Source organism: Pantherophis guttatus, chromosome 5 (assembly GCF_059756535.1).
Source record: "Pantherophis guttatus breed Tessera chromosome 5, ASM5975653v1, whole genome shotgun sequence".
In the NCBI taxonomy this organism is placed as follows: Eukaryota; Metazoa; Chordata; class Lepidosauria; order Squamata; family Colubridae; genus Pantherophis; species Pantherophis guttatus.
In genome coordinates, this window is record NC_142067.1 from 105,056,178 (window position 1) to 105,081,565 (window position 25,388).

The window sequence follows — 25,388 nt, forward strand, 5'->3', positions numbered from 1 at the left end:
GAGAAAAAGACCTGTATGCATGTGGCGAGTGACAGAGCCATGCCTTATGCACAATCCACAACACATTTACTCTCGCCTGGTCAGGGCTTAGGGAGAGTAAATAGGCCGCTTCCAGTGTGAGAGAACTGTGAGAGGGTGAAGAAAAGAAGGTGAACAGATCCGATGGGACTTTCTGCCTTGGATGCCCCAGTCACTTGGCTGCTCTTAGGTAGTGTGCAACCAGGATATTGGCATTCACCCATCTTTCTCAAGCAGCAAAATATGGAGCGCAAGTCCCAGGGAAGAAGGGAGGAAGATGGCCATGCCAATGCCCACACCAGATAAAAAAGGCTGATGGGGACAGAAGAGGGATGGAAATAAGCTGTCTAGATCTCCTTAGGTTTCTTGGCTTCACTTTCCTAAAATCTTAGTTAGGGTTATACAGCAAGTCCTCATCTTACAACAGTTTGACCATTCAAAGTCACACGGCATTGAAAAAAGTGACTGAGTGATGACTATTTTTCACACTTACAACCGTTGCAGCATCCCCACGGTCACCTGATCAAAATTTGGATGTTTGGCAACTGGTTCATGTTTATGAACATGTCCTAGGGTCATGTGATCCCCTTTTGCAACCTCCTGACAAGCAAAGGCAATGGGAAAATCAGATTCACTTAACAACTATGTTACTAATTTAACAACCACAGCAACTCGCTTATCAACTGTGGCAAGAAAAGTCTTTAAATGGGACAAAATTCACTTAACATATGTTTCGCTTAGCAACAGGAATTTTGGGTTCAATTGTGGTCTTAAGTCGAGGACTACCACTTTGTCACCCGCTCTAGCTCAGATAGAAAGATCCCTTGGACCAGCCCCCAAAAGTGAGTGTTGAATGTGGGAGTGTGGTAGAAAATTATACCTGCATGTCCTTCAGAATAGCAGGTGTCTGGGCTAAAGTGCAAACCCCAATGAGTGTAATAGCGTAACAATAACTCGGGAACCATTCTTACTTAAAAGCCGTCACAAATTTCTTAAGAGCTTTCCAGGGTTGGATCCCATGGAAAAACATGGACCTTCTCTGTGAATTTAAACTGACCAGTAGAATCTAAGACAGCCTTCACAGGGGAGACCCCTAAGATGTCTGGATAGCACTTTCCACCATTCTCAATCAGCAGCCCAGCATGCAAGTAACCCCAACATGAGTGAGATCCTCCAAATTGGGGGAGGCCGCTCTCTGTCCTCCGGGTGGGAAGGAAAGTGCTTGTCTCCCAGTCCAGTGACTCTCCCACCCCGGTGCACCCCCAGATGCTCTCCTCCTCCCCCTGCCCCCCCCCATCCAGGTCCCGGCTCCCATCCCCCTCCCTCCTCTCCCCCCCCCGCCCCCATCTGTCCTCAGGAAAGTGGCGCCTGCAAGTCTGAGCTCGAAATTGGTGCACCTCTGAGGCAGCCCCCACGCCAGTCATTTCTGCGGGCAACCGAGCAAAGGAGAACAAATCGGGGACAAAGGCGAGCGCTTTCCTTTCAGCCGCGTCGTTAGGGCAACCCCAAGTATGCCGGCCATAATAAGGGCCACTTCAAAGGCTTTTCTCCCTCCGCCTCCTTCCTCTTCGCAGCCGCCGCCGCCTCCCTCTCCTCCTCCCCCCCCCCCAAAAAAAACTTTATGTATGCATTTATTTATTTACCCGTCCCCCTTCTCTTCTCTTCTCTTCCCTCCTCTCCACCCATCTTTCCCTCGCGGGACGGAATCCTGGGTTTGATTATCTTTCACGTGTTTATGGCGCACCATTCAGGCTGGCTTGTATTAGAGAAACAAAGGACAACTGCGTATCAATAAAAGTGCCTAAAAAGAGGGAGGGGTGGAGGAGGAGGAGGAGGAGGAAATGTCAGGAGAGGGGTGACTTCCCCCTTACTTTCGCTATTGATTAACCAGGGGTTTTTTTGTTGTTGTTTTTGTTTAATGGATGGGGGCAATTGAGGGAGGGAGGGAGGGATGAGAAAATGGGTTAAGAGATGGGCTGGACCTCTTTGCGGAGATTGGTTTCTTTTGTACACTCTTGATTTTAGGCCTTTTACCCCGCCCAGAGCCTGTGTGAGTGGAGCGGGTTAGAGATCCTGTAAAGTTAATGCTAACCTAAATATTTAAATCCAGGCCCAAGAGTGCCCTCCCCAAGTCGTGATCTCCTAGATTCCCTTACGCCCAGAGCCCACAGGGCCATGCTGGGGTGAACTGAGAGGGTCTCCCGTTTGTTTTAAAGAGCGGTTTTGAACAGGGGAGGCCAAGAAACGACCCCTCTTCCTCCCCCATACACACACACACACACGACTGTGCGCGCCGAAGACCCGACCAGATTGAAGGAGCGCCAATTGACTGAACTAACAGGCCGTGAAACGCGAGGTCACCGAAACTGTCTCTTAATGGGGTGTCGCGAATCGGCGCTTAGTCGGAGCAACGCGGCCGCTTTCCACGCCGAAAGAGCCCGCCTTTGAACTTCGCCTGTCCTGAATCGGCACTGGCGGCCCCCAAAAAGAAAGAAGGGGGACTGTTGAGGATTCCCCGAGGGTCCCTCTGTGGGAAGTGGGGGGGGGGGAGAAGCGCTGAAAGCCCTGCTCTCCGAGAAAACCTCGAGAAAGTTGGAAAGTGGAGAGGGTACAGGAGAAGGAGAGAAGGGAAGAATCGGGGCCCTGAAGCCCAGCGAACGATGCCCACTCTGAGCATCAATTATTAGAGTGAGGGAGGCCGGCCTAATCGATACTGCCTGTTAACTCTGCCTGCCGAAGCAGAGTTACTAATTAAATGCACCTGCCTGTCCCCAGAAGCGCTCGTTCCCGCGTCTGTCAATACCGACCCGACCTCCCGCCCCCGCCCCCACCCTCAGGTATCCGTTTTTCCTCTTTCGCCAACCTTGAAATTCATCTATGTTATATATAGGCCGCGCACACACGCACATCCCAGGAATTTGGGTGAACGACGCTCGCTGGGGAAGAAGGGAAGCAACCCAGCCGAAGGCTGCACCTCCACAGCCCATTACTGGATCCAAGTGACTGGGAGTTTTTAGCCCGGCAGATGGATTCCATTTGTGGGTTTGTGCCGCCACCTCTCCTGCCTGGAGCTCCTAAACCTTCTCGGCGCAGAAGACGACGAAGGCTGCTCCTGGGATTAGAGATATATATGTCTATAGCTATCTATCTCGATATAGATGATAGATAGGTAGGTAGGTAGGTAGGTAGGTAGGTAGGTAGGTAGGTAGGTAGGTAGGTAGGTAGGTAGGTAGATAGATAGATAGATAGATAGATGATAGATAGATAGATAGATAGATAGATAGATAGATAGATAGATTTATATACATATATATTCTCCTTCCCTCCCTTCCTTTCTTTCTCTCTCCCTCATCTCTCCCTCTTTCTCCCTCCCTCTCTTTCTCCTTCCATATATATATATGTATGTATCCTCAGCGCCACCGCTGCCGAAGGCATAAAGTTTTATATATATTTAAGTTTGCTCCCCGCTCTGCTTCGGATCCCCTTCGCTTAGGCTGGTTCCCTGCTTGTCCCCTCTCTCCTCATCCACGCTGAGGCTCAACCGCTGCGCCCGCCTCCTGATCGGTTCTCCTGTAGCTCCAGAGGGAGCGGGAGAGCGTCTACCATGAGCAGGAGAGAGACGCCTTTGCCGGCCTCTGAAGTTTTCCAGGGCTCTTTGTTGCGGTAGAGACAGAAGGAGAGAAGGAGGCCCAGGTTTGAACCCTGATACTCCCCCCACCCTTTTTTTATTGTGGCCCCACTGACTAGGGGTGTGATCTCTGACACCCGTCCAAAGACTCCGAAGGACCCCTTGGCATCGGAGAGACCGTCTAACCAAATCAGTACCAATGGGAGACCATAATCCCTTCCTAAAATATCACCTTGTGATTCTGATTCTAACCAATGTGTATCTAGATATACACGCATAGCAGCCCCTATAGTTCTCCCTCACGTGACTATCTGCCTTCTTATGGAGCCCCTTCCATAGAGTATAGACAAGATAAGTAACCTGATACCCTGCAGGTGTTTGGGACTACAGAGCCTCTAACACTAAGGAGCGGATGGCCTAAATCCTCTCTCTAGCTGACAATTCGTCTTGTTTTTCTGGATCAAAGAGGGGGGGGATTTCCGCCCAAACATATACATTCAGAATTGTAATTCTGGAATTCTTCTCTTGTATCCATATGTTATTTCCCTCTTTTTATTATTTCAATCCGCATGAGGCCCGGACGTCGGTTCTTTTTTTGCAGTTCATCATCTGACGATGGCAAGAAACTGTTCTCTCGATTTAAGCCCTCCGAAATCAAACATACACGCGCTCAACCACAGAAAGAGCTTTTCCTAGCATATAAACGCCGTTATTTTCAGTTGGGGTCCATTCAAACATTTCCAAGCCATCAAATGTTGAAAAATAGTATTGGCGAGATGAAGTAGTCTAAGCTGCCTCTTTCTCCCTAACTCCTAGATGGGTGCAGTAGGGCTGGAGTTAGTTCACAAATGCTTGAGCATATATTGCTCGGTGTCTAAATACACTCGAAATTGTGTAGCGGTAGATCTGAAATTCTGTTCTGTAGCTGAAGGTGATGGGTACCGTAGTTCTGTATATAGGAGAAGCGGATCTATTCACAGGCTCAAGACAAACGGTTGTGCCAGGAGTCACAAGTGGGGCAGCATTCAACACGAGCTTTGTTCACCCAAGCCACGTAAACCTGTTTATTGAACTAACTCATACGGTAGCTTAAAGTAGCTAAATGGTCTGGGTGTATACAACACGAAACCACCTAGCCAGATTATCCAAGCGAAGCCGAACCAACGTGGTCTGGCGTGGTCTCGAACTGGCTCTGTTAAGGATGTAACTTGGAAAGAACCTGCGGGGAAAAAATATTTGGTCCTTGACGCTCTGTGAAGAGCCAGGCCGGCTCTCCGTTGACGCGGCGACCCCTCATTCCATAAACATTTGGAGCAAATTAAGCGGCCAATTCGGATTCTGCACCGGGCAGAGGCTGGATCCCCTTGGCTTCCTTCGCTCCTTCCAGCCCTAAGACTAAAACCGCGGGGTTTAATTGGCAAACGGGATGGGGTTTCTAGGCCGCGCGCTTCCGTCTGAAACCGAGCCATCCCCAGCGCACACAGCAAGCGCTTTAGAACTCAGGGCCAGCAAGACCTGGACGGGGAGGGCCTTTGTTTGCGATCCCCTGGCCTTAAAACACACACAGGCGGCCAAGCCTTCGGGCGGAAGCAAGAAAGTCTCGCCTTCTCGCCAGTGCATCCTATTTCTCTCTCTCTCTCTCTCTCTCTCTCTCTCTCTCTCTCTCTCTCTCTCTCTCTCTCTCTCTCTCTCTCTCTCTCTCTCTCCCCCTCCCTCCCTCCCTCCCTCCTCCTCCTCTCTCTCTCCCTCCTCCATCTCTCCCTCCCTCCTTCTGTCTCTTTCTCCCTCTCCCTCCTTCTTTCCCCCTCCTTCTCTCTTTCTCCCTCCCTCTCTTTCTCCTTCGCTTCCTCCTTCCCTCTCTCTCTCTTTCAATCTCTCTCTCTCCTCCTCCCTCTCTCCCTCCCTCCTTCTCTCTCTTTCTCCCGCTTCCCCGTCTCTCCCCCTGCCTCTTCCTTCCTCCCTCCCCGTCTCTCTCTCCCTCCCTCCTTCATTCCCCCTCCTTCTCTCTTTCTCCCTCCCTCTCTTTCTCCTTCGCTTCCTCCTTACATCTCTCTCTTTCAATCTCTCTCTCTCTCCCCAGCACCAACGCTACCGAAGGCATACATTTTGCGGAAGAAAGGCAGGAAGGCCCACCAAATGAAAACAAAACCAACTCTGGGCCTGGCAACGGGCTCGAGGCTCACTTCTCCTCCCCCACCCCACCCCACGCCCCGCGTGCCTTCTCTTCCCCTCCCCCGCCGGTCTAAAGACAAAGTGGATCGCGGCTAATTTAAAGGTTGGTTTGTGTGCGAGCGAGCGAGCCACCGCTTCTCCCCCGCCGACAAGAGACGAAGGCTTTGAAGGTAGCCAGTTCCTTGTCAATAAGTGTCTTTTGTCTAAGCCATATTCAAATGGGAAAAGCATGGCTCGCCAATCGCCATAGAAAGCTTAACCCACCATGAACATTGTCCAAGCACCGAGCCTTCCGCTCCGGCCAGAATTACTTTGAAGTGGGGCACGATGAGCTGTAGTCAATTTCAACTCTATAGACGGGGGTGGGGGGACGGGGGAGACGGGACGAAGGGCGTCCCCCCAGCAGAAAACAAGGAGGAGAAAACTTGTTTTAGCCTCCTCATTGTCAGATACCTTTCATCTCTGATATATTTCCCATAAATGATTCGGGGGTGGGTGGGACTTTGTCCTATCCTCGTTTTCACCACAGACTCCTCCTCTCGACTGCAGCCTCACCCAGGACCCCCAGTTCATGACTTCCCCACCTTTACCATTTTGCCCCCGCCCTTTCTAAAAAATTTTTTCCATGAAATCTTCTTTACAGATCTCTTTTAATTTCGGCCATTTCAACGTCTCAGCTGAAAAAAAAAGCCCTCCCCTCAGAATTACAGAAACATTCGAACTAGGCATCTTTAGGAAATAAGTTGGGAGAAGCGTATTTGTGTAAGGCAAATTGTAGGGAGAGAGGTACGTTCTAGCCAATCCCTCCTCTTTCCTCAAAATAAAACCTTAATCAATCCCCAAACTTCTCCAAGAGTCTCTAAGAGTGATCTCCCATTGTTTACGATCCCACTATAGTTAGATGGAAACCTATTGTAACATTTTAAGTAGCAAGTGGTATGTTGCTCATACCACATTTTTCACTCATTCTTTGCTTAGAACGCAGTTTGAATGGTTAGGTTGGTTACATAAATGGCACCAAATTGCTTTACAATAGAACACCACAGACCTTTGAAATAATATTGGTTAGGAACGCTTTAATCCCATTTCATATTTGTCCTTACTTTTTCCTCCAAGGTGGGAAAAAGATTGAAGAGCAGCTCATATTCTCATCTGCCCTCTTCATCTCTCTTCCAACAATAAAGCACAGATGTGAGATATAAGAAGAATATTTTTATTTCACTTAAACTCTTTTTACTTATGTATGATCAGGTTAACAGATATGAAGGAGGTACTATGTGTTATAAAAAAAAATTGTGAGAAAGCCATGGCACAATAAAGAAAGAATACTACAGCCCCAATGATAACCTCAATTATTTGGAAGTAAGTCCATTGGAACAAAGTATCTTCTTCCTAGTAATTGTGTACCTTTAAAGATGTTAAGTTTCCCATTAAGCAAAACACAAGGGCTGGTAATAGTGCAATTTTTCTTTCCAAAAGGAGGACAAGAAAATAAAATGTATAAATTAAAAACAACGCATTTTTAAAATCAGCAAGACATTTTTTCCCAAAAATAAAGACTGCCAAAACTTAAATTACCTTGTGAAAGTCCAGGCCTTTTCCATTGTATTTTTCTTAGTATCTGAATGGGTTCCAAATAAAGAAATGGAAAACAAGCAAACATAAGTTTAAAAGTGGTTTGTATTCAAGTTCTCTTTATATAATTATGGGTATAGATATTAAAATGTCCTGTCTTTCCTTTGTATAATAATATGATGAGGGCATTTAAAAACTTTCAGATGGACAGCACCATGCACTGGACTAAAAAACAAGTATCTCTATAAACTACTGAACACCAACACACTGCACAGCAGACATGCAGAAAGGATCTGTTTTCACATTACATTATTCATTCAAGTAACTTGAAAAATAGAGTGAGGCTTCCTCCGAAACAAACCACAGAATTATAGACAGCTTTCACCAAAAGTATAATAGTCTTCTTTGGTGTGTTCTGTATGCTATAAAAAGAAAAAGGGGGTGCGGGAGTGGAATGATATCTAAAAATTTTAAAAAAAATAAATTAATTTAGCTGTACAAAATAAATCACTTCCACATACAATTTATAACAATGACAAGACTACATATTACAATACAGGCACATTTTTAAAAAAATCCCACTCGTTTCTACAAGCCCTGGAAATTGGTAGGCAACCAGTTCCTTATTCAGTGGTCTCTGAGGATAAATTAGTGCTCTTTAGAATATCTGTAGGGTGTTTATGATGAACCAACATTTTGCATTTGAAATGTTTCACTAACCACATCAGAATTTGTCAGTGTTCCATGACCTTTCCCTTGAATAGCTTGGCAGCGAGGCCAAAGGTAATTTACTTTTCCCCCACCCCATTCTATTTATCCATTTATGACAATTTACTTTGGTCACTGAATCATTGCATATAATTACAGGTGGTGAAAAATATGAAATCGCTTATAAAACCTTTGTATAAACAAGGATGAAAAGCTGGGTCATGTAAAAAATATTCTTTCAGAAAGAAAGATTGTGTTTCTCCAGCATTATAGCTCTTTCAAAAGGAAGAGGTGGACAAGAGGGAGAGGTGTGATCCAATGCTTTACTTTGGATTCAATTTCCAAACATTGTTCTCTCATAAATCTAATATACTTTGATTCAGTGTCACTGGTTCACAAGTAAATATACTTAGATTCATGGTCTCAACTAAGAAATAGGCATTGGATTATTTAAATAATCCAATAGGTGGATTATTTTTAAAAAAGAGAATTTACAAAGGAGTCCTGCTGAAATAGTTGCCTATAAATAACACCAAAATCAGTGAGAAAATTGCTTTCAGGTACCTTGAATGCCTAAAACAATAATAAATAATTGCAGCATTTACACTGACACCAGCAGTATTTTATTTTTCCCTCAGCCCTAAAATTAGAGCTCAGGAAAGTTTTAAAAATTAGAATTATTTTTAAAAAATGAACACATGTAAAACTAAAGACCTAAAGATATGGAAACATATTGATGTCCTGAGGCCAGCCTATTGATCAATGCAGATTATTGTTTATTCTGAATATAAATATTTAGCATAAAGGAACCAAGAGAGAAAATTTGGCTTCTTGTGAAATCTTATTTAACTGGGATTGTAACACTCACTCCTTCCCTCAACTACCTTTACCTGGAAGTAAACACCATTTAAAGATATGGCCCAATCTTCTATGCAAGCATTCTTAGCGTTAACCTTCAAGGAGCAATTATAATTAGGAATAGCCAGAGTTTCAACATTAGTGTCAGTCTGATGCAAACATCAGTTCAAGGATTTTATTCATGCGCTCCATTTTGAGATCTTGAGGAAATTAAAAAAAAAAATTCAAAGGCAGTGAACGAAATACAGAGATTACTATATGAATGCCAAAAAAAAAATAAAAAAATCAATTGGCAGTTTAACAAATGACAAATGTAGAGCGGAATAAATCTTTCAAAGCTTATAAAGCTTACTCCTGGCATTAAGAGCCTCCATTCACCTATACTGCATTCATAAGCCACATTTCTGGCTTTATTTTGGAAAACATTTTCATGGGACTGTCAAACTGGCTATGCATAAATTGCAAATCAAGCTATGCCTTGAACCTCTCCTATTATCCTTAAGAGACTGGGGGGCGGAGGGGGCAGAAAAGTAATGTGTGTTGGGTCATTCTTGAAATTCAAATTGGTTTTAAAAAAAAGATTCTTCTTTTTAATAACATAAAAAAGAGATAAGTCCAATGACTTAAATTAATTACATATACAAACACCATAGGGTTTCATTTAGTTAATAAATAGACCAAGTGAACAAAAATGGCACTGTGTGTATGCCATTCCAGAGTTCTAATGAATAGTTCTTGACTCAGAGTTCCCGTAGGTCTCTTCCTCCTCATCTTCCTCCTCAGAAGAGGTGGCGTTGCTGGATGGGGTATGGAGGTGGTTGGTCGCCCCACTGGCCTGGCAAACGTACCATTCATTGAGATTGGTGACCTGAGGAGAAAGGCTGGTAGGCTGACCCCTTCCTGAGTCCTGAAGTGGGGAAAGAGGAGCACCCAGGGTTGTCCCCACTGGCTGGTACCCATGAGATCCTGGGGTAGGAGAAGGTGGTGGGGATTTGCAGTGGATCTTCATGTGTTTTCGCAAAGAGCTGGGGTGTGTGTAGGACTTATCGCAGCCTCTGACTTTGCAGAAGTATGGCTTGTCACTGGTGTGGACATGGGAGTGTTTCTTTCTGTCACTGCTATTGGCAAACTTCCTGTCGCAGCCATCAAACTCGCATTTAAAAGGCTTCTCCCCTGAAAGACAAAAACATCTATCATAGGTCTCCTTGCTGAAAGAAAGGATGAAAGCCAACCTGCTTGCATTTACATGTCAAATCAAACACTGGGATGATGGAGCCAAACTCTAGCGAAGAAGGTTTAAAGCAGCTTGCAAAACAGAGGGAGGAAAAAATGGAACATTATATTGCCATTTCTCCCTTTTCCTCCTTTCTCATCCCCCTCCCCCACCCTGCTGCCATGTGCACACTTTTCCAGGATCATCATCACCATCTCTTAATGATCAGGCCAGCATGACAAGGTTTAGATTTGCTTCAAAGCACAATCCATACCATCCAGGAACATTTTCTAAATAATGATCTAAATACAACACGACTTTCATATAAACACTTCCAGGGCAAGAGAAAAACTGCTCCTCATCCCCGCTCTGCATTCTTACTAAAAATTATAAATTGGGGATTAAAAGAGGGAGGGGCTTGTAAAAGCTACCCAGGGAAATTGATCTATCTTCAGAAAGAAAAAAATATTTGGCCATAATTTATTTCAAGAGCAGCTGTTTAAACATATAATTGAGTAATTTTTTTAAAAAGCCACTAAATTTTCAGGCCATCTGCATTCTCAGATAGGAAGGCATTCATTTCCCCTCTCTGTCATGCTTTGCTTTACAGCTTGCCAGTGATTGGAGAAACTATCCACTAAAAGAGCAAAACAAGTACCCTCATAAAAGGAAGGGATCTGCTGTTGAGGAAGGATCTCACCTCCAGGGGAGTGGGTGATGTCAGAAATCTATAGTGACTCCCTTTCAGTGGGCTTAATTGCAGCTTAATAATAAGTGCAACTTCAGGCTGTCTATTCAGACATAATTCTAAGTTTCCCCTGTTTAGAAGTGACAAGAATTCTCCTCTAAAAGGCAGAGAGCAAAATAATCAGCAGATCTGACTCTTGATGCAATTGAATTGTCTAGATGGATCCCACAAAACCTGCTCTGGAAGGTTAAACATTTGTGTTGGTAACACTATTAATATAGTAAAAAAAAAAAAAAGGAAGCTTCCTTTTGCTATTTTATGGGTAGAAGGGAAAATATAATTCTTGCAGCCAGCAATAGGCAAAAGTGGCATCTTTCACCAGGTGGATTTTTGCCACAAGAAGGAAGTCCCACCCTTCAACGGGACTCTCTGCCAGGTGAGGATGCCAGCTAGAACTCCAGGCTTTTCTCCTATTTACTCTTGCAAACAACCACCATCTGCTCTTTCAGGCGCTACATTCCTCGGAAAACCCTTTTCCAATGCAAATGTTTTCCTGCAAGGGGCCGAACGCGAGCGAGGCTGTTTAGTTCGAGCACGGCCTCCCGAGTTCCAAGGAGAAAAGAGCAAGTGGAAATCAAACCGGCGCTTTCGCACGTTCTCCAGCGATGCCACCCTCCTAATATTACTGCGTGGTTTGTAGCGGCTTCCTGGGCCGTGTCAGCCCCCGAGGGATTTCGGCAGCGCCTGGGGAGAAGGCGAGTCGAGACCAGCTAGACCTGAACCTTCCCTGAAATACGAGGCGCCCTCGGGAGCCTTCTTGGCGAGATCCTCCCACAGGGGCTAAAATGTTCCCACGTCGAGACTTCGCTTCCCCCACCCACCCACCCACCCGCATTCGCGAGTTTTCCCTGGCGCCTTTGGCTCGGGCTTTCAATCCATCCTGCTTGGGAAGCGGGCCGCGTTTCAAGGGAAAGGCACAAAGATCTAATATCCCAACGCCAGACGCCTCCGCCGGCCTGGTATTGGCTTTTGCCTTCCTTTCCTTTCCGAGGAAAGTTCATGGCAGCACCGCGGTGCTCTCGCTCAGTCCTCCGGTCGCTGTGGGAAGTGGGGCCCGGGCGTCGTTCCCGACGGGGCCGCCCGAGAATTCGCGGCTTGCAGAAAGGCTCGCAAATAGGCCCGCTTTTCTCCTGGAAAGGGAACCGACGTTCAACTCCCGAGAAGGATGAAGGGGAGGGCGTAGAACCGGAGCCTTGCTTTTCCTGCGCCTTGAGGAAATCCAAAGCTGGAAATGAAATCCAGCTTCCTCCCGCTTACACTCAAAGGAAGCGATCTTAGTATCTGTAGCTGCAAAGTTGAATGTAACACGTTCAACTTCGCAGCTACTAAGATTGTTGGATGAGCAGGCACAAAAAAGCCAGGGAAGTGATCGAAGCCTGGGAAACAGGCCCTTGGTCAGTCAACAGGCGTGCTCATTTACCACCAGCTTATCAAGTACTTAGAAGGCGAAGGCTGGGCAGCACAAGCAAAGGAACAACTTAAAAGCCAACCATCAACACCCCGCATCAAGCATTTAAAAAGCCACATACAACAGGCATCCTATAAATACACAGAACAGAACACGCTCTGCTAGAGAGAAGTTCCCTGAAGATGGGTTCCAGCACAACTCCCCGAAAGCTCGGAAGACAAAACCTCTCTGATCCCGGTGACCCACCCGGATTTGATCCTCCAACATTATCCTGGGACACGTATATTCGCCTTTTATTCGGAAGCGACCTCTTCGCCTCTTCCTCCTCGGGACCAGCAGCCGGGAAAGGAGGAGAAAAGGCCCCTCTTCTGGCCCAGGCACGGCTTCCGTCCGCCTAACCCGCGGCGTTGCCTCTGCTTCAGCCCGGGAGGCCGGCGAACACCCTGCAACCAAAGGCATAAACTCCCTCCTTGGAGCGGGGCAGAAGGTCGTGGCTGGCTCTCGTCTCCGGGAAGGCTGCTTGGAAGAGAAAAAACGCACCGCGACCAGGTCCCCCAGAGCCGGTCAGCTCCTTTGCCGGCTGTCCTCAGACATTTCCAAACAGCCAAGCTCGAGTTTCCTCCTCGCCTCCGTTCCGGTTCCCCTACATGCAGGCGGCCGGGCGCCAAAATGATCGCCTCCCAACTGAGCCTCTTTTTCAGCGACAGCTACCCGGATGGGCGAGACCTGGAAAAGCAGCCTATCCGGCGGCGGCGGCCGAAGGCAAGGGGGAAAGCCCCCAAAAAGTGCGGGTAAGGAGAGACCAGTCAGACACCCCCACCCACTCCGTCAAGCACCAGCATGAAAGAAAACCAGAAACGAAGAACTTCTGCACTCAAGAGGGAAGGGAGAGGAGAATTATTTATTCTCCAACCTGCGGGACACACGCAACCCCCCCCATCCCCACGCCTTTCCCTACAGGACTCCGAGAAGTCTGTACAAGAACAGGAGGCAGCTGCGTGCAGCCAGATGGGTTTGGTTGGGCAGATTCGCCACCTAAAAATCGACCGCTCTGGTCGCCTGGGGCCATTCGCTTTGGCGGCTGAAGAGCGCATTGCACCTTGTCCGCCTCGCTCTCTCTTCGCAGCAACACACACAATAAATCACGAAAACAATTAGGTGAACTCCCCTCCTGTGCTGCCCACCTTCCCCATAAAACGTCTCCGGTGGATAATATCTGTCTACAGGCCACTATAAATCCCAACTGGCTTTTAAGGAGAATCAAAAGGCTTGTCGCAGATCAAAACCGAGCCGTAAAAGTTAACAGCGCCGTTAAAACCCAGTTCCACTAAAAAAGCCTCATCCTCTCCTTTAGCAGCCACAGGCCCACTCGTCTCACCTTCCAGGCTCTCTTCTCCACTTTTGGAGATCGTTGTAAAAAAAAAAAATTCCCCTCGGGCAGCATAGATACGTGCATCTCTTTCTATCCAACGGCTCCAAAGCACACTAGAACCACAAAGGCAACTATAAGAATTATGCCTAAAGTTTGAACCTAAAAAAGAAAAAAAAAACACCCAAACCGAAGGCTTACAGCTCAACCAAACTCTGGATTTCACGTGAAAGGTATGTCTCACACACACACACACACACACACACACACACACACACACACACACACACACCCTTACACTAAAGAACACAGTGGAAAAACCCAACAACGTTGGATTTCAGAAGAGAAAGTTCAGAGAGCGCCGCTTCTTGGTTCCTGGGGCCTCCTGTGGTTTTTCTCACTTCCCAGGCATTGGTGTCTTTTCCAGAGCTCCCCAGGACTCTTCGCCTTGCCTGTGGAAGAGTGTGGTGGAGCTGGAAAGCTCGCCAGCTGCCCAAGCCTCTCAGCTGGAGCTCTGGAGCTGCTTACCTCACCTCCAACACGCGCGGAGATACGGCACAATATAGATGTTATCAGGGAGACTTTCGCTCGCGGCGGTGCGGAGCGATCGCGCCCAAGAAATTACTTATTCATGGTAAAAAGTCACATGTCTGAACCGACGCAGGGAAAGGAGGGGGTGTCGGGGGGGGGAGGCGGAGAAGTCGCAGCCGGGGAAGGCGCCCACGAGGAAAAGAGGCCACCCACCTGTATGAGTCCGCTTGTGGATCTTGAGGTTCTCGGAGCGGGCGAAGACCTTGCCGCATCCCGGGAACGGGCAGGGGAAAGGCTTCTCGCCCGTGTGCACGCGGATGTGGTTGATGAGCTTGTACTTGGCCTTGAAGGGCTTCCCTTGGCGGGGACACTCCTCCCAGAAACACACGTGGCTGCTCTGCTCGGGCCCCCCGACGTGCTCCACCGTGACGTGGTTGACCAGCTCGTGCATGGTGCTATAGGTCTTGGAGCAGGGTGGCGGGCCGCCGTCGCCGCCGCCGCCCGCCTCGGCCTCCAGCCACTTGCAGATCAGTTCTTGCTTAATGGGCTGCCGCATGTAGCGCAGGAAGGCGGCGGCGGCGGCGCCCGCGTGGTGCGGCGGCGGCGGCGGCGACGCGTGGTGCGCATGTGCAGGCGGGCGCGAGTGCTGGTGCTGCTGCTGCTGCTGCAGAGCGGCGGCGGCCGCAGCTGCCGCCGCCAAGTTGACCGGATAGCCGTGCGCTGCAGGGCCGTAAGACGCTTCGGAGGCGGCGGGCGAAGGGCGGAAGGGCTCGATGCGCCCGTAAAACTCCGCGGCGGCGGCGGCGGCGGCGGCCACGGCCAGCCCCAAGCGCATCTGGCCGTTGAGCGGGTGGTGCCCGCCGGAGGTGCCGGCGGGGTGCTCGTGCAGGCCCGGAAAGACGGCGGCGTGGAGGTCCCCCCCAGCGCCGTAGGTGCCGGCCGAGGAGATGAACATGGGCGAGCTGGCGGCCGCCGGGGGCTGCTGGAGATCCCCCCGCAAGGCCGGCTCCCGCCGCAGCGCCAGCTCCCTGCCCGCCGCCCTGTAAGGCTGACTAGCCGAGGCCGGAGCCGCGCCGTTGGCGCCAACTCCGCTCCCGGCCGATTGCAAAGAGGCGGCCGCGGCGAAAGTCGCTTCGGGGCTGGCCGGGCTGAGCTTGAGAGCGCCCGCCGCCACGTGCTCGGGCCCGAAGGGGGCGGTAGCAGCCGGGTCCGAAGAGCCCAAGTCCCCCGGGTGCAAGGGATGGAAGCCGCCGCCGCCGCCGCCGCTGAAGGAGTCGGCCAAGCGCAGGCTGGGGCTCCTCTTGCAACTCAGCGCGGGCTCCATGCCGCCGCCGCCTCCGCCGCCCAACGGCCCATCGAGCCGCCCGGGGGTAGCCCGGGCCTGGGCCAACCCGGCGGGGGCTGAAGCCTTCCTCCCCCTGCCCGCTGCCGCCGCCGCCGCCGCCACCGTCACCAGCGCCGCCGCCTTGCCAAACATGGAGCGATTAAGCGGCTCTTTAACTTCTTTTGTCTCCTCCGCTTCCCAACTCGGCTGCTCATTCCATCCGCTCCCCGCTCTGGCCTCCAGCGATTGGCAGAGCGCTCGGCACATTTGAGCGGCGCGGTTGGGAACCAGAGTTTGGAAATGTGCGCGGGTGGGATTGGAGGGAGACCGATGATTGGCAGAGGCCAGGGCAGCGCGATTGGCTCCCATTCAGGCCGGGCGCTCAGCGGGGAACCGCCCTCGCGCTCCTGCCTGCGTCCTCTCCCCCCTCCCCCTCCCCCTCTTTTTTTTTTTTCGCACTTGCTGCCCAGCTCCTTCTCCTCCCTCCCTCCCTCCCTCCCCCCTCCCTCCCCCGAAATAGTTGCCCTCGGCGGAAAAGAGAAAGGGAGAGAAAGAAGGGGGAAAGTTCGCGCCTCGTCGCCGAGGAAGCGCCAAGCGAGCGGCGGCCCGAGGCGGCTGTGACTCTCGTCCAGAGTTGCATGGGGAGGAGCCGGGGCTTCCCTGCCACCTGTAGGGCGCCGGCTTGGCAGCTGAACCAGGCGCTGGGTGAACGGTCCTTCCGCCTGCCCGAAGCCTGCAAAGCTCAGCGCTGGGTCTTTTGGGAGCGGCGCCTGTCCAAAGTCTTGTTTTTACAACAGGTTGTTTCTTGGCAAAGGCGATGCACGGGCGCGTGGAGGCGGATGGTGGTTAGAACAATCCACATTAATAGCTGCCCATCATTGACACTTCGGCGAGAACGTCTTATCCTTGTAGGACTAGGGAAGATTCCCAATTCCAAGGAAGTTTCCCTACCGAGCCATCCCGCTGAGGCTGTCCGATCTCCAGTTCCACGGAGAAGTCGTTGCGCTAATCCCCGAGAGAGTCCGCTCCACCCGAGCAGGCGTCCAATTTTCCCACGTGGGGCCTGGAAAGGTCCCGTGGATGTCCGTTTGTTCTTCGGCACTCTTCATTAAGGACCCAGGCACTGACCTACCCACAAGGCCGCCTCGTGGCTCCAGAAAAAGCCTGTGCTTTGCAAGAGAGAGGAGGCGACGAGAGGGCTGGGGAGCCGCTGTGGAGAACTGCCAACGTCCCTTTCTTTAGAGAAAGCAAAGCATTCATTGCTGTAATCGCTGGAGCAGAGAGAATTCGTTTTCCCGAATTCCGTCTCAAATGATCGAGTCTCAGAAAATAAATAGATTCCCCTTATTTAGTTCTTCCCCACATCATCTCCTCCTCCTCCTCCTCCTCCTCCCCCCAGCCCACTGAGTTAATTCCGCAAATGTTAAATCATTACTACGTCCAAATTTATCTCGCGCCTTTCGGGTCTCCTCCCCTTCCAACTTTCGATTCTGTTTCTCCGAACCGTTTTCTTTTTTTGGGGGGGAGGGAAATCTGAGATCTCAGAGTGCTCTTTTCACCGCATAAAGTTTGCCAGGCCCTTTCAAGAAGTATATCTGGCGCTCGAAGCGTTTTCAGAAGCAGGTGAAAAGAAAAAAGAAAAAAACCCACTGACTTAGTTCTGGTCAGAAAGAAACAGCGGAGGGAATGGCCGGCACCCAAAACTTTAGCTCCTCCCCCTCCCCTTCGTTTTTCTTACATTGATGCAAATAGATTAATTTTTGTAAATCCGTATGTTGCAATGAAATGAATGCCATTCGTCTCCGGGGGGGGGGGGCAGTGGGAATGGCCAAGGCAAGTCTCTACATTTGGGAACGGAAAGTACTTGCTCTAAAAACCTGGGATGAGGGATGCGATTCGGAAAACGGAAGAGGAAGGGAAGCGGCCTTTTACAGTCGGCGTGGGGATGGCGAGCTGCTGCGGGAACGAGCCTCACAAACGGGCAGTAACATTTCCTTTAAGAAAAGTTACTAGTCTAACTTAAGTAGCGCGCGAAAAGGCTCGGCGGGGGCTCTGGCGCTTGGTTCGATGCGCCACACTAGGCTGGCTTTTTTTGGCCAAGGACCTGCGTCTAATTTGCCACAGTCGGAAACGATGCGGAAAGCGTCCCACGCCAAGTTCAATTCTCCTTGCAATAAAAATAATAGACTTTCCTTGAGTTTTTAGCCTACAGAGGGTGGGAGGGAGAAGCCCCACTTCTACCAGGAACCGCCCCCACTTTCTCACTTGCCCTCAGGTCGCGAGATAAGGAAGGGCCGCCCGGGTCAGTCATTACAAGCATCTGTTAGGATCTGGCCACCCAGTGAGTAACGCGTGTGCTTCTCATTAAATATATTCCCGAGCAATATCATCCGTCTTTCTTTCCAGATAAAACCCACCGGATCCAAGGGACTCTATTCCCTATCAAGCGTGTTTAGGATTCCAAGCGTCGAGAATAGATCACCCTTTTCAGTGATTCTTTCACCGTTGTGCCTGTTAGGATGGGTGCTTAAGGAGGAAAAGACCTTACTTGAATTCTCAAAATCAAACTCTTTCACGCAAGTGCCCAGGTCCATCACACCGGCAGACCTGAGTTACAGGACTGCAGCTGCGCGCAGGTGCCTCGAACCGACATCCCTGTTCGCCGTCTTGTCCAGCACAACAACATCACGATACGGAACTGCTCTCGATTTCGAGCGTCTTAATCCAAATTGCTCTCCCCGATCCATTGCTTTGGTGTGTGTGTGTGTGTGTGTGTGTGTGTGTGTGTGTGTGTGTGACTCCAAACAGTCGATGCTTCAAGGCTGGAAGGACGGGTGAGGATTGTAACCTTGCAGGTGGGAGTGGTGGTCCGGTTTGGGACAATATTATGGACGGTAGGGAAAACTTCTTGGTCAGACTGATCGGATGGAAAAACTGCTGTGGAACGACAGACAGGGCATACACGCTGTTTTTGAAGAGGCCTGGCTCAGTCCACACGCGTTTTGTACGCCTTGAGGATGTGAGACTCGCATCTTGTACGTTCCACCCTAGGCCAGGCATCCTAAGGGCTAAGAAGCCCACCCTGTGAGCCAGACTATCATTTTTGTTATCTCGGGCGAAGCAGCAAATGAGTGCCCTTGTTCCCTCCCAACCATTATCATCAGCGTCATAATCATCATAATCATCCCTGTTATTATCTCCATCGCCGCCATGGTCGCTGATCGTTAGTGGACCCAGGGAAGCGTCCCGTCTGCGCAAGATAGTAGCTAACTAGATAGACGTTATTCCGCAATCCTGCAGTGGGAAGCAATAGCTCGCTTCTGAATACGGTAAAGCAGGGAACGAACCGCGACGTTATTATGAAGCAACTGCTATGCAAAACCGGGCCTGTCTGGCCAGGATTCCCTCTTCGAAATTGTACAGGGGGAAACATTCATGTGTTACTACTGTGGGCCATTCAAAACCTACCAGAGGAAATAGGTAGAAATTAATTCATGGTTTCGGTATATAAGGGGTATTTACTTTAATTCTGAAACACCTGTTCTTCCATTTATTTCGCCAAATATAGTATATTCCCCAAACCAATTACTGTAATGAGTCTCTCTGCTTTCTCCCTTCTAGTTTGTTTATTTGTTTTGTTTACCTCCCTTTCCCTCCTTTCTATTTCAGTCCACGGCACGTTTCGTAAATCAGCTCTCTAGAGTTCGTGTTTTTGTTTGCTTGCTGTTTAAGGCATTTGTTTGACGGTGGCATTATGCAAATATATGATAATGATCTCGAAACCCATTTGCAAGTAGTTGTCTTTAGTGCACACATGTTATTGATATTCGGGAGGTGGGGACGATATTCCAGAATAGAGAAAAATGCCTTCTGGGGAATAATTAAAACGAGAGAGCAATTAACAGCTTTTCTCAAGATCCTTTAAAAAGCCCTGCCAGCCGAACAGGCAGCACATTCTTCAGGCGCGCGTGCGTACACACTCACTCACTCTATAGCTGTGTTAGTCAACACACTGGGTGAAGTCAGTTGAAGTTGGGTTAGTTTTCATTTTGATTAAAGTCCTTCCCTCCTTCTTTCCCTCCCTCCCTCCCTTCCATACCTTGACATGTTCTGTGAACACACCCCACTGGTCGCTTTATGTTCAATGTGCTATGTATGCAGAGCACAAAAAAATAATTCAATAATCTGGTTAAGTACGTTGTCAAAATCTACACATGGGAATCGTCTAGGCGAGCAGAAGAGAGACCTATGAAGAGGACAACTTATTGTGTGGAAAGAACAACTAATTCAGCTACGGGTTTTTTTAGATCCTGACTCCAGAATAATTTTCAATAAATTCATATCATTCCTCCTTGGAAGAGACTGGTTTTCTCTTTCTTCCACAAGGACCTGTTAGTAAATTTAATGTCCTCACCCCCATCCCTTCTTCCACAGGAAATAGAATCCTGCACCTCTCCTGTGGCACACACACTTTGTCCCAATGAAACCAGTAAATTAAGTAGCTGTCCCAGCCCATTTCTATACTAGTGATTTTACTGCGACGCCCAGCCGTTGCTATGGCGATCTATCTACCACTAATGAAGACAAGCTTTCCATTGCTATAGAGGACGTTATAAATCCCTCGTGTGGATTTTGAGCTTCATGGGTTGTTTGGTTCTTGATTCTGCCCCCTTTTTGGCCCAGCTTCCATTCAAAATATTTTCTGCTCCTGAAAATGTAAGGCTTATCTATCGTAAATAGAGCCCTGCAGTGTTAATTCAGCAAATTTCTGTAGTGTATTTGGAGGAAAAAGGAAGGAGAACCATTAATCAATGGAACACTTGCCTCCCAGAGTTGTGGGTGCTTCATCACTGGAGGTTTTCAAAAATAGACTGGACAACCATTTGACCAGGATCTTGCCTTGAGCAGGATTGAACTAGAAGACTTCTAGCCCTTTGATTTTACGTTCTAAAAGGGTTACGTTTCACTTGATCGTCTGTCACTGAGTTAAGAACGGGTTAAATGCATTACTATAAGGCCCTTGGGCTTTTTTTACTCTTCAGGGTAGAACAAATGTGGGGTATTCAGGTGGGTCCCTCAGCGAGATCCAAAAGCTGTTTCAAATCAATGGCTGATGTATCCAAGTAATAATCAGTATGCCAAGCAAATAGATTTCCCCGGCTAAAAACTGCTGTTTCCTATGCTTTGTCTCAGTTCTGGATCAATTAAGCTGAAGCAACCCCCTTTTCCTTTTCTTCCTCTCATACAAAGGAACGTGTCTCCACCTCCATTCCAAACACACACAGGCATACTTACCGATTCTAATTTGTACAATGGTTGTGGTTGTGGTGGTTGTTATCTGTCACGATCTTGCAGGTTAGATGCCAGTGGCAGAGAGCTGCAGGGATTTATCAGAGCAAAACCGAGCTGGAATGCACGCAGCGACCCCAAGAAACCGCACTTAGCATTACAATCCTATGCACATCCTGTTCAAAGTAAGCAGCACCTCGAGTTAAAACGGGGTTTGCTGTTCCGTGGCACTATATTGCATCTATTGGACCGCACCCCGAAAGAACAAATGCAGGATGACTGTGAGCAAAAATCCCCCTCCTTACTTCGATAGGTTTACCTACTACGGAATTTTTGAAGTAGATTTGGGATTTTGGAAGGGGTATGATATGTTTATTTATGTGGGAGGAAAATCAAAAAGGTTTTCGCTTGAGTAGGTGTTTAAGAATCAATTGTGAAGCTTTAGTTACATACCCATTTGTTTACAAGTTAAGTCCAGTACATATATTATTAAAAAATACTTCCAAATAAACTCCTTCAAAATGTGTTGTACATGTTCTACTTTTGTTTTCTCAACCCCTTGGGGAGAGGGATACATGGCCTAGCACATACAAACAATATCCATGTGATGATATGGTATATATTTAGAGATATCACCAGCAACTATTTTTAACATATTATGAAGTGAAAATACCAATTCTGTTATGGTCTCCCTACTCTTAGCTCTAATCTGCTTTCTTGATGCCTATCAGAAATTTGAGGATGCTTATTGGGCTGCAGAAAAGGTTAAAAAAAAAAGACATAGAAAAACCCACTTCAGCTTTGAATACATTAAGTGAGATTGAGATTTCTGTATTTTCAAAAATGAGGGTCTGGTCTTGAAAATTTTTCCTAAATATGGTTGATAAACATGATGGCTGCCATTGCTTTACAATGAAGCTAATATAATTGTACTTAATTCTGAACCAGCTGATACAAAAAAAAATACCTTGAAGCTCTCTACAATATTTTAAAATAGGTGTGTGTGGCTGCTCAAAAATAAATCTAAAGAATTCTGTGAGACTTAACTATAGTTCAGTGAGATTGCAGCCAAAAAGTTAAATTCATGCTGCATCCTCTCAGATTAGCAGCCAATATATTTTCCCCCAATTAAAAGGAATATTATAACTCTTTTTAATAGTGAAAACATAACTGGGTTGTTAAATGTACGGGATTACAGAATAAATACTATCTGGTTCTCTCTATATAGAGAATATATATGGATATATTTATATCATTTATCTATCACCTCAATCCAAACCAACTTTAGGCAATTAGAGATCCATTTAGCAAATCTGAAATTAAACTGTCACAATCAAAGGGATACAGGAAAGACATCAACATTTGTAACGGCTGCCTCTCTGTATCCCAGATTTACTCTGTCTCTATTATTGTCTCATTTTGTGTGCCTGCACTTTACTTTTAGAAGAGCAAATGGTATCAAAATTAAATGGCTGACTCTGGTGATGATAGAGGTGCATCTCCGCCCTCCCTTATTTTTCAACAACCGATTGGAAGAAGCTTTTTTGAGATAAATCAAGCAGCGAGATTTTGACGTCTTCCCCAAGTATAAGCAATATGGTTCCCGGATGCTCCCCTTCCTTATGAATGGCAGCAGGGAGGATCTGACCCCAGCTGTAGCAAGTGAGGGAAAGGCATCCTCAAGCTGCCACTTGTTCTGCATTCCCAGAACAAGGCCAGCTGGCCAGTCCCACAGCTGGAGAGAGGCCGCAAAAAGCAGGGCAAGACATGCCAAGGAAAACCTCTGAGTCTCTTTCATTATACATGCTTCTTTAAAAGGATCTGATTTTTATAAACAAACAAAAAAGATGTAGTCATTGGGTTAATTGTACTTCCACTCAAAAGTGATGAATTTCATCAAAGTTGTGCATTTTCCTCTATTGACGTTTTGACACACAGACACACGGAGCTTAGGTGGATTTTAAGCAGCCCAGTACCTTGGCATCTGGAACCCCACTCTGATTCTCTTCTCTTCCCCAAAAGCCTTGTGCTCCAAAGGGCCACAGTCTCTAGCCAAGGGCGAAGGATAAATGTTAATAGGATTGAAGGGGGAAGGTGAAGATGGCTTCTTCTTTGACCTCTATTGCTATTGTGCCCGCATGTTGTTTTTAGCCCAGTCTTTCAAAAGTTATATATATATCTTTGGCTGAGAGTGTCATGATATGTAAGAGATTCTCCCTCGGCTTTCTGTCAGAATCCTGACAACAACAAAAAGAGGGGAGAGGATCACATTGGTTCCGATGGTGGCCACTCCAAAGTGTAGATTACAAAAGGACGCTGCCCTCTACAGATCCTTCTTTCTTCTGGTCTTCAAAGGTCAGAGGTTGAAGGGCCTAGAAATGGTTGATCTTGAGTTTGGGAACCTCCTGTTGATGAGCCTGTTGAATTTGTAAACGCCTGTGATACAGACAACAATCCCAGGCAAGCAGATCTGAAGAAATTGGTGTGTGGGGGGGGGGCAGACCCTCCTCCACCAATTCATAGTAATTTGGGTTGACTTTACAGGCTGAATTTATAATGTAAAAATGGAATGTTACCAGGAAATCTTACTCGTCCTCTCTTTTCCCTTTCTCAAAATTCTGCTCCCACCACTATTTAAAACAAACGCACCACGCACAAATCATGCAAACTCTAAACACTTTTATTTAGAAACAACTCTAATCAACCTGAAGAATAAAGAAATCCAGCATGGACGCTCAACGCATTATCTGACAGATTTGGATCTTAAGAATGAATTTTTTTAAAAAAAGTTTGGGTTTCAATGGGAAAGAAACCAGCCTAATAACAATAGACAGGCCATGTTAAACTGAGGCACATTCAATGGGGGCGGGGAGGAGCCCCTAAATAACATGGAATTAATTCTCAAGCAAGCAGCATTCTGTTTTAAGATACTTTATCTTTGGCTAGGTTGAAAAAGATTTAAGAGATTTACATTCCACACACTTCCTTAGAATTTCTAATTCAGGCTGCAGGTTTACATTTGTCTAGCCTTAAGTAAATTCAGGGAAAACCGGGAGGCCTAAGAGAAGCATACTAAGAAGCAGGTTTGGGAAGAATCGAAAATTGGAGCTCTCCTTGAGAAAAGGTTTACAGCTAAGCAAAAGTTGGATTCTCCACACTTTGTATATACTTTTTCTGTACGGTTATCTACACTTAGGAGGCTATCCTCTGGCCCAAGAAAATCTTTTCCGGCATCAAAGGAAGCGGGAGGTTCTGCAGAGACCCGCCGAGAGGCAAAAGGATCTCATGGGTTCCCTTCCTGTGACTCCAGACGTCAATTTCAAGGAGCAGGAATCTCAAAGTGGCCGGTTATGGGAAATAGTAAGACCACAAAATATAGCCAATCCTGCCACCTTCTCAGTCTGGAAAAGGAAAAGGCAGAAACGGGAAAAGAAATAAACTTACAAGTCAGGGACATGTTTTCCCAAGAGTTGCTCCTGAGAAGCCTCCCAGACCGTGCAGACCAGAGCTTCAAGAAATGCCTCGGACCTCACTTTCCCAAGGAACTTTGCCTGCCGGCTGCTTTCTCTCCTGGTAAAGGCGGCGCTGTGAAGGCTGCACTTCGGCCAATGGCCCATGAAAGAGACGGCAGGCTTGTTTCTAGGAGCTTCTCTCTCTCCCACCCACCCCCCTTTCCTGGTCACCGCCGTGACATGGTGGCGGGGGTGGGGGGGTGGGGAGAACGAGAAGGTTCTGCGGTTTGGAGACAAATAAAGCGGGAGGGGGAGAAGCAGAAAGAAGGTCGGCGGTCAAGCTTTGAACTTTCTGCAAAGAAAGGAGAAACGAAGTTTGGAAGAAAAGCGCAGAGTTTGAGCCTACGGAGTTTCCTGCTGGAAGAAACTATTTTATTCAGACACCCAACCGTCCTGGACAATCAAGAGGGAGGAGGCCGCTATGCGGAAGGAAGGAAGGAAGGAAGGAAGGAAGGAAGGGGAAGGAAGGAAAAGGAAGGAAGGAAAAGGAAGGAAGGAAGGAAAAGGAAGGAAGGAAGGAAGGAAAAGGAAGGAAGGAAGGAAGGAAGGAAGGAAGGAAGGAAGGAAGGAAGAAAGGAAGGAAAAGGAAGGAAGGAAGGAAGGCCACCTTCACAACCATTGTGGGCGCATTCCCTTCCTTTCTTTGAACAAAACAGAGGGAAGCAAGACGCCGTTTCCCCATTACCTTCCCTAACACCGGGTGGAACGGATCCTCGAGCGGACGGGTTCAGGCCGCGTACACCGCCCGTACAATTGCGCCGCGGTCAAGTTCGCCGGATATCGGGAGTTTGGAAGAGGCCGAGACCGGCTTCTCCGCTGCCGCCGCCGCCGCCACCTCTGGCCCAGCTTTTTTGCCCGCCGCCCGAGCTCCCGATTCCAAAAAGGGACGAAAGGCGAAGCTCCGCAATACAGGCTGGCCAGATCAATAAACGAGAGGGCGCGTCTCTCGGGGTTGCCCTCTCCGCCCTCCTCCTCCTCCTCCTCTTCCTCCGCCTCCTCCCGCCAGCCGGTCAGAGAAGCGGAGGCGCTGGGCAG

At 48.1% G+C, this 25,388-nt stretch overlaps 1 protein-coding gene across 1 annotated transcript; it reads right to left on the reverse strand.

Annotated features, from left to right (window-relative positions):
* Positions 1–7,010: 7,010 nt before the first annotated feature.
* On the reverse strand, positions 7,011–15,935 carry ZIC5 (Zic family zinc finger 5). The gene is made up of 2 exons (XM_034418360.3): positions 14,442–15,935; positions 7,011–10,132 (listed from the first exon to the last, which is right to left on the reverse strand). Exons 1-2 carry the CDS (start codon positions 15,919–15,921, stop codon positions 9,681–9,683), a joined length of 1,932 nt encoding a protein of 643 aa, XP_034274251.3. The 5' UTR covers positions 15,922–15,935; the 3' UTR covers positions 7,011–9,680.
* Positions 15,936–25,388: the final 9,453 nt, after the last annotated feature.

What these genes read in the sequence shown, in the direction of transcription:
- ZIC5 (XM_034418360.3), bottom strand. Translation starts at nt 15,921, where the DNA reads ATGGGAGCCAATCGCGCTGCCCTGGCCTCTGCCAATCATCGGTCTCCC. An exon ending in CCACAAGCGGACTCATACAG is followed by an intron (nt 10,133 to 14,441) that starts GTGGGTGGCCTC and finishes TTTGTCTTTCAG; the next exon opens with GGGAGAAGCCTTTTAAATGC.